This window comes from Triticum dicoccoides, chromosome 1B, assembly GCF_002162155.2.
Source record: "Triticum dicoccoides isolate Atlit2015 ecotype Zavitan chromosome 1B, WEW_v2.0, whole genome shotgun sequence".
In the NCBI taxonomy this organism is placed as follows: Eukaryota; Viridiplantae; Streptophyta; class Magnoliopsida; order Poales; family Poaceae; genus Triticum; species Triticum dicoccoides.
The window spans coordinates 58,720,983-58,730,127 of NC_041381.1; the positions used below are offsets into that span (position 1 = coordinate 58,720,983).

Sequence of the window (9,145 nt, forward strand, 5' to 3'; positions counted from 1 at the left end):
CAAACATTCCAAAATAAACTAGACCTTCTATTATTGTGCTTGTATATATAATTTTTTTTTGGTGGAGGAATTACTTTCATGGTATTTTTGGAGAGAAAAAAATCAACACTATATAGTACAAGTTACTATTCGCACTATTTTATCCTTGATTTTTTTTGCCCTGATGTGATGTCTACGGGAGCTTTTCCTTCACGAAACTTTTTATACGAGCACAATAGAATGTCAAGTTTATTTCAAAAAATGATTCAAATTTTTTTTGATTTTTTTCGTAATTACTTCTGTTTGCATCTCATCAGGTGTATATTCACACCCAAGAGCCAATGGGTATTTCCCTACGAACATTAGGCTTCCATGAAAAAAATACGAACATTAGGCTTTCTTTGAGCAAAGTTTCCCACTAGGGCTATCGGGTCCGAATCGGCCTCAGGCAGCCCGGCCTTGGCCCAACACCCGAGACGCTTCCAAACCGGCAACTCTGCCCTCAACAATGCAGAGGAACCCCCAAATCCCCCACCAAGAGAAGAGAAGGCGAGGGTGGATCTAGGGTTAGGGTTTTCTCGCTCTTCTCTAGCAGAGCGGCTATGGCGTTCACACTGCAGGAGCAGTTTGATGCCTACGTCGATTTGATGGCGGGGGGTAGGGAGGAGATGATGATGATGGACGATGAGGCTGCGGAGAGAAGGAAGAGAGGTCTCGCCCCCAAGAAGAAGAAGAAGAGCGCCAAGAAGGCGGCGGATTTGGAGTGGGCGAGGAAGAGTTTGGAAGCAGAGAGGGCCAAGGTCGGGAGCAGCATCAAGCCCAAGACGATGACCAAGGAAGGGAAGTCGAAGGTCGATCTAGGGTTTTCTCGCGGTAGCAGGGAGGGGATGGCGTTGACGCAGGAGCAGCTGGATGCTTGCATCGATTTGATATTCGAGGAGAGGGACGAGGTGGCGACCAAGGGTGATGAGGCGGCGGAGGAGGCGGAGAGAAGGAAGAGAGGTCTCGCCCCCAAAACGGAGAAGGCGGCGGCGAGAGTAAGTACGAAGAAGGCGGCGGCTTTGGAGTGGGCGAGGAAGATGTTGGAAGACGAGAGTGTCAATGACGGAAAATGTTGGGAGCCGAGGGCGATGACCAAGGAAGACGTCGCGGCAGCGGCCGTGTACAGAGCCAAGGCGGAGGAGGCGCGCAGGAACCACAAGCGGAGGGAGCAGCACGACGCCGTGACCAAGTGGATCGCCACTGGAGACCCCGAGGCCATCCAGCGCTGCAACAAGTGGATGGAGGAAGACATTGAGGCCATGAGGCTCAAGGACATCGATCCCACCGAGGATCTGTCGGACTGGGAGGCCGTCGAAGCCAAGAGGTACCGGGAATTCTGGGAATTTCTATGGGCTGACTCCTTCGGTTCCTGGGAGGACACCAGTAAGCAAACCCAAATCCCCTTCCCCTCTTGATCAATTGCTCTTGGATTAATCTCCACTAAGCATCTTCATTGGTTGACATTGATCTGCAGCACCTATCCTGCCCATGCGTTACACGGACGAGAAGCCTCCGCGCGGTACGGCCTACCCTGTGCGAACTCTGCAGGTCTTTTCGGTCAGAGTTGCAGCCATCAAAGGTGGACTGGACTGGCCTCTGGATGTGTATGGTATCGTTGCTGCACGTGACTCGTTGGATCACAATCGTAACATTATCTTCCACCGCACTAGGGATAACTGCCAAACCATCGACAAGAAGGTTCGTATTCTCCTCGCTGAATGTTACTTGGTGCCATATTATTGTTGCCTCCATGATGTTATTTGTATAGGGATATATACTTGTATGGTTAAACTAGAGATTTAAAATATGAAGTAAAATGAGAAAATAATTACTCTTAGGCTTTCTGGAGATGAAATACACATATCCCTGGCATTGACTTTCTCCAAACTATAATTTCACCTACTATACTAATATCAATACAGATACACATAAGTTTGCACGAAAATACTTTGTGTATGATGAAAAGCTGTCCAACCTGTGTACGACGCTCATCAGGCCGTATACCAAATGCAATGGACGGTGAACATAAACTGCCTTACATTGTCGGACAAATTTGATATATCACGACTCGAGTTTACGGGAGTCTGTGATATTGTTACGAAGTTCCATGCATACACTGGTGATTGTAAAATAGCCATGGCAAATCTGATCGCTACATGGAACTTGCTTTATGAAAAAAAAATGCTAGCAGCTATACACCAAATGATCAATCCATGGAGTATGGATAAGTCTGCTAGTGTAGGTGGGAAGCATGTTGTTTTTTTGCAAAAAAGTTCTGAGTTCTAAAAGGATTTCACATAAGAAATCAACATGGAGATGAAAATACATAGTCTGTTTTCAAGTCTTGTTATATCCACGTTCAAGTTTGAATAATCAATGTGCATTTCTAATGTGATTTAGTGTAGATTTCTTGCAGGTATAGGGGAATCCTATGGAATAGTGCCTGCAACTTTTACCCTCTCTTGACTATTTCCCTTTGAGAATTGTCCCTCAGTTTGTTTGAGACCAGCACTCATTTCCTATGTACTTGATAATTTCTTGTATTCTCCTGTGAAAATGCTCTAGTGTTGTTTGCAATCTGATCTCTTAGATATTACTTTCAGAACATATTATGCACACCAAGAAATACCCCTTTTCTGTTTGCCTCTAAAGCGTTTGCATCCTATACATAGTTTTGAAGTGTATGTTTTGATTGTGATGTTCAATGCTAGCGTCTTCTTTTTGCTTCAATCTACATATTATTTGTTTAAAATGCAAGGGTATTAAAGATTTGAAATGCTTGCTGACCCAACTCAAATTCATTGGCTCTTACATCCGGCAAATTGTGCCTTTTCTGTGTTTGCTACCCACATATATTTAATTCTAGCTCTTGTTATTAAGTTTACGTTAAGTGGTTTACTTGTCAATGGACGCATTCTTTCTTGACATCAGCTTAGATTGGTTATATTCGCACCAGTCTTACTCAAGATAAATGATACATGGCTTACATTTCTGAATTTTGCATGCAGAATCCATGTCTGAGACTGACAGGTCCAACCCGCGCTGTTGTTGTTGTGGATCCTGTCTACTTTGAGGTTAACTTGCGAGTAAAGGGCAAAACTGAATCTGCGGATAGAGATTTGAGCTATCTGGCTGTTTATTATCGTGATTCTGGCTCTAGCGAATCGTACGCGTTTAAAAATGTCAGCACTAGCAAGCTTAGCACAGTGGCATTGATGTTGGGTGATATTGTTCATTCAGTGGAGGCCACCATCAGTGTGAGAGTGGTTCGTGGGGAATGGCCGGAAGGTTGTAGAGGTCTAATTTTTGCCAATACCGCCAGTATCGACGCCCAGAAAATTGAGTTGCTTGCGTTCGGAGATGATAAGTTGCCTGTTGCAGCTAATGGCATGATAAAGCTTTCACGGCGTGTTGTATCTGTTGAAGCCGATGGAGAGTTGAGAGTCTGTGTCATGGCAAGTAGCCTGGAGGATCAAACTGTTGAGAGAGATTCAGAAGCATTCAAAGCCAAGAAATCCTCCAGGAGCAGGCGAATACTTGAAGTTCACTCTTGTAAGTTGGAAGTCACCATCGCATGGTCTTTTGTCCCGAACTAGCAAAGACTGTCTGGGTTTTGTTGCTGGATGATTGTTATTGCCCTACTGATGGCCTCTGGTTTATCTCAAAGTGGTACCTGTGTGTTGGATGTTAGTTGTATCCTGGTTAGATGTGACTAGTACTATGTAGTGTGGGCAAGCTAAGATATTTGACTATGTAATGTAGTGTCCTGGTTAAATTTGTCTTGACTTAGTATGTAATGTGGGCAAGCCAAGATATATTTGACATGTAATGTGGACAAATTAAGATATGTATTTGACTATGTAATCTCTTGGAAGAGCGGGTGAAGGGGATCACAAATGAGAAAGGGGATTGGCATTCTGGGGCACTGCAGCGTCCCTTGAGCCAGGCGCCTTGTCTTCTGGCTGTGCCAAGCGCGGCGCTGCTGCATGGTTGGGGCAGGTGGAGCTGTGGTTCGGAAGGGCGTCGTTGGGTGTGCCTGTATCGGGAGCACAACGAAGAGCTCCAAGGCATTTGGCTTTGCTTTGTTGGCGTCAAAATATTCATCCCTTGGCCTCTGTTTCCTTGCCTCCTGCTGGGTGCTGTTTCTGGGTGTGGAGCATGCCAGTTTGGGACAGTGCAAGGGCAAAGGGAAGCTGGCAGGTTGTGACACTACATAATCAGGGCATGGCTGCTGGGTTGAATGCTTGTGTAGATGTGTGTATTGGCTCAGGGAGCGGCTGATGTGAATGAGGCTGCGCAAATGAAGGTGGGGCTGATGCAGTTGTGGCCACAGAAATTCGAAAAGACATGGAAGAAGCTTGAGCTGATCTATCATGTCTCGGATGAAGAAGCCAGTGTTGTGCAACAGAAACAGTTGAGCTAGATGAGTTGCTTTGTTGCGAGTAAGTTACGTGGCTACAGAGGTCAAGAATCACATGGATTTGAGAGGGGGGATCGCAACACGACCGACCTTTTTTCACCGGAAGGCCACTTGGAGAGCAAATAAGAACCGCTTAGCTTATCTGAAGAACGGAGCAGACCAGATTGTTAATGATCAGAAAACAGATGGCAAGAGACTTCTTTGCTCATCTACACACCAAGTACCAGTAAGTTAATCCAGAGATAATTCTGAATCTGTGATGCCATTTTTCAAATTGGGCTGTTCAAAGCACCTGGTATGATGGGTTTTTCTGCAAGCAAAACTGGGTATCACAACAAGCGCAGGGTATTCTAAACAGATATGTGCTCACCCATGCTAGGAAATGGGTGTGATCAGCAGGATGGATAGGTGGTAAGATAGATTCTTCAAGTCCAATCTGTGGGTTTTATAGAGAGGTACCTTGGCCTACCTGTACCTCTTGGCTGTATGAAAGCAGGAAATTTCAAAACCATCGTAATAAAGCTTCTAAAGCGCCTATTGAACTAGTCTGAAAATTATTTATCTTCGGCAGGGAAAGAAGTGCTCATTAAGTCTGTTATGCAGACTTTACCTACATTGTGCAATGGGAATTTTTAGGTTTCCAGTTGGGCTTTGCGAAGATTTCATACAACTCATCTGCAACTTTTGGTGGGGGAATGAAAAAAAATTGAAGGTGTACACACTAGGCCTGGACCTTCTGAAACATGGCATCATCGCCTGTGTGGCGGGGTATTAATCATGGCCGGGACCTTCTGAAACATGGTATCATCTGGAGAATAGGATCGGGTGCCGCAGTTAGGATCTGAGGCGACAACTGGGTACCAAGAGGCAACCTAAGTCTCAGCACACCTAGGAAAGGCTCGAAGTCACATCTATCTCTGACTTACTGCTGCATAACCCGAAGCGCTGGAATGTGGATCTGATTCAGAAGTTTGTTATCCACATGATGCAGATGTGATCCCTGATATCTGCTTATCTAATTATGGTAAAGATGATTTTTAGGCTTGGCAACATGAGAAGAATGGTAGGTTTTCTGTTAAGAGTGCCTATCACCTTGCTGCAAACCCGACATAGAACCAGGACAAGGGGCAGAATAGTGCTGGGCATGACTAACAGTGATTGTAATGACACTATTACCTGACCTATAGAGCTCTACCCTTTAAAAAACACTACTGACGAAAGGCACTACTTAGATTCATTTTAGGCAAGGCTGATTTGTGGTAACTGGCGATTTCTGTAGTTACAACAGATTTGACCATACAATGATGATCGAAGCTGAATTTTTACTCTTAATTCGTTCAAACAAGTGCACTACCCTGACCGTGAGGAGTTTGGTATTAATATTCAGATAATTGTTGTTAAGCATTCACTTCAGTTGCTGCTAAAATGATTATCGTTTGTACTTTTGCAGGATAGATAACACATATAGAACTAGTACTAAATTGACAAGGCAGCACCAAACATCATTTATGGACAGATCATAGTCTCCAATCAAAATTTACAGAGGTTACATGATCAGCACAGGTTGGCGAAGAAGAGGTAGTTGTCGTCGCGCTGATGGTCATGAAGGGGAGCAGCAGCAAGGGAGGTGCAGATTGTAGCAGCAACACGAGGCGTAGACGAAGAGCAGCAGAGTTTGGAGAAGACCAGCAGCAGGGTTGGAGAAAACTGCAGCAGGTGGCGCAGGTAGAGCTTCAGTAACTAGAAACGGGGGTCATGGACATCTTCTCCCGCACCCTCTTCCTGCAGGGACTCCCACGTTGCTCTGTCAAGCAGGATTTCATCGTTCCGCATCAGCAGTGTCAAGTCACCCTTTGTCCTATCTCCAATGATCTCCTCAAATGAAAAATATTGGCATCTGTGCATGACCCTGCCCAACAAAGTAGGACTGTCAACAGCGCCGTTCTTGCATACTTGCAGCGCCATCCTGGAGAGTTGACCCCAATTGTTGATGCGTCCCCAGAAGTGGTTAGGCAGAGGGGTGGCATCTTGGTTGTTTGCAATTGCATCGATGACCATCTGAAGGATACAGAGAAAACGAAGTGCTTCGCAAAACATCACGACAGCCCGGAGCAAGGCTGCCTTGATCTCAGCAAGGTCACTCTCAGACTGAGCCAGCGCGTAAAACATATGCATGATGCAATCAATGCCTCCCACGGTGGTCCTGTACACAAGATAGTATTTACTCAGTAATAATTCTTTCCACTAATTCGAGAACTGGAGATGATAAGAATGTACCAAGATGTTAAGTACTCACTCCTTGCTGTGGTTGCCAGACACTCTAATTTCAGCAGGATTCAGCCAGGTGGGCATGTACTCCCCCCGAAGTCGGTACCATGTACCCCATACTCTCTTTTCCTGCCGCCGGAAGCCGACGATATATTCGTCATAGTCACACACAAGCAGCTGCACCCTCATTGATGGATCAAGGGAGTTAAACATCTCAATAATGTGGTAACTTCGGCCACTCCTTTTCTTCTTCCTCTCTTTCTTCCAGTCATCATCCTTCTCCACCACCACCTCCTTCTTTTTCTCCTCTTTCAACTCCACCTCCTCATACTCGCAGTCATCTACTACGTACCGAGATTTCCCTCTTCTTTTCTTTGCCTTGTCCACCTCCACCTCCTTCTTCTCCTCATTCACCTCCACCTCCTCATACTTGCTGTCAGCTTCTACGTAATGAGATTTCCCACTACTTTTCTTCACCTTGTCCACCACCACCACCACCACCACCTCCTCCTCCTCCTCCTCCTCATCATCATCATCATCATCATCGTCATCCTCTTCCTCCTCCTCCTCCTCCTCCTCCTCCTTATTCGTCTTCTTCTTCTTCCTCTTCTTCTTCTTCTTCTTCTTCTTCTTCTTCTTCTTCTTCTTCTTCTTCTTCTTCTTCGTTTTCTTCTTCTCCTCTTTCACCTCTATCTCCACCTGCAACTCTATGTTCTCCTCATCATCATTCGCATCCTTGCAACTAGGGTTACGGTGCGGTGTCACCGCAACATTGAAATATCTCAGCGGGGCCATGAGATTGTTCCTTCGAACCCGGCCGCGCATCAGTCTCATGTAGGACGTAAGTCCTCCATTTACGTCATAATGAATGACCGGGATATCCTGCAGAAAAGCAATAGCTAGTCACAAATTTGCAGAAACAAGGGAGCCGAGTTGTTCATCTGTGCATTGGAGGAATAGTACGCGCTTGGCGAAGGAAGCACAACTAATTTTGAAGCACAGACATGCTAAATCGTATTGTGATTGTGATCATGTAATGTAAAATAAACAGGAGGCAGTAGCTGATTGTTGTAACTCGATATTTGCTAAAGCCTGTAGTTGAAAACATATACTGTGAACAGAGGGGCAGCAGGTGACTGTAAGGATCCGAACACCTATATATAGCTTGGACATTTGCTAAAGCTGGGATTTTTGTTTGAGGATGGATGCAACAATTACCAAGAAAATGAATCAAAGCATCAGTACTCAAAACAGGGGAACACACGCGGCAGATACAAAACATGCCCTTTCGAAGAGGGAGGGATGCATCGCTGAAGCAACGGCAGGGCAATCGCAGTAACAGCAAACCTGCTAAAACCCCAACCCCCAGCAGGCGCGTCGACCTGGACGGGGACGCCCTCGACCCCCCGCCCCTACGCCGGCCGGCTGCAGCGCGTCCGTGGCCGCGCGCGACGGCCTGGCCCCAGCAGCCGGGGCGGCGCACCCGCTGATGCGGCTTGACCCGTGGCGCTGCACCAATAACTGGCACGGCGCCACGGCCTCCGCCTCAACGCCGATTAACTCCCCTATCTAGCAACAACCGAACGGTGCTCGAAGGCAGCTCGAAAAAAGAGGGTCCTTTCCTTCCCGTCGCCTGCGTACGGCTCCATTTGCAGAACACAGACGGGGGGTTGAGGGGGGAGGAGGGAGAGGTTGAGGTCGAGCTTACGTCGATGCAGCGCTGCTGGGGGGCGCAGATGGGGCCCGTCTGCGTGTGTAGATTCTTCGGGTTCATCGCCGCAGGCGGCGGCGGCGCTCCAATGCCGTCGCAGCGAAGGGTGGAGGAGGGAGGGTTTGCAGCAGAGGGGCGCTTCTTTCCCCTCCCTCCCTCTCTCTCTCTCGCTCGCTCTCTCTGCCTCAGCCCTGTGAGCAGAGAGTTTTTTCCTTTTCTTTTGAAACAGAGGGGCACGCACACCGCACCACCCCATGGCTCCACATGCTGACCGGCAGTAAAAAATAAATAGAGAATCGACTGAGTATTGAGGTTTTGGCCTAAGAAATGTGGGTTTCTTTTATGCACAGACCCTCTCTCTGTTGTTGCAAGAAAACTCGCTGTTGCTGGCAAATTTTTGTGTTTTGACCCTTTTATCAAAGATTTTCGAGATCTAATTTTATTTTTTTTTGACATTTGACCCTTTTCCTACCACCAGGGACGCGGGCGGTAGGATTGCATAGCCTAACACCGAGACTTTTGGCGGTAGGGTAATGGTAGCCACCGTCACGCCAACGGCCAGGCGCCGACCTGGCAGACGGCCTACCGCCACGCGGTCCGGCTGTAGGGTGTTCAACCCTACCGCATTTTAGCTAGCACTTCTGGTCACAGTACCCAGGATAGTGGAGTGAGGTTCCCTACCGCCGGATGCCCTGGCGGTAGTCTGTGTAACCCTACCGCCACGA

General features: G+C 47.1%; 2 protein-coding genes across 2 annotated transcripts; one reads left to right on the forward strand and one right to left on the reverse strand.

The window, feature by feature from the left end:
* Nucleotides 1-478: 478 nt before the first annotated feature.
* LOC119318955 lies at nt 479-3,895 on the forward strand. The gene is made up of 3 exons (XM_037593500.1): nt 479-1,404; nt 1,496-1,719; nt 3,030-3,895. Exons 1-3 carry the CDS (start codon nt 582-584, stop codon nt 3,615-3,617), a joined length of 1,635 nt encoding a protein of 544 aa, XP_037449397.1. The 5' UTR covers nt 479-581; the 3' UTR covers nt 3,618-3,895.
* Nucleotides 3,896-5,102: 1,207 nt separating this feature from the next.
* LOC119318961 lies at nt 5,103-7,247 on the reverse strand. Its single transcript, XM_037593505.1, has 2 exons — nt 6,738-7,247; nt 5,103-6,644 (listed from the first exon to the last, which is right to left on the reverse strand). Exons 1-2 carry the CDS (start codon nt 6,920-6,922, stop codon nt 6,182-6,184), a joined length of 648 nt encoding a protein of 215 aa, XP_037449402.1. The 5' UTR covers nt 6,923-7,247; the 3' UTR covers nt 5,103-6,181.
* Between the last annotated feature and the right edge of the window lie 1,898 nt (nt 7,248-9,145).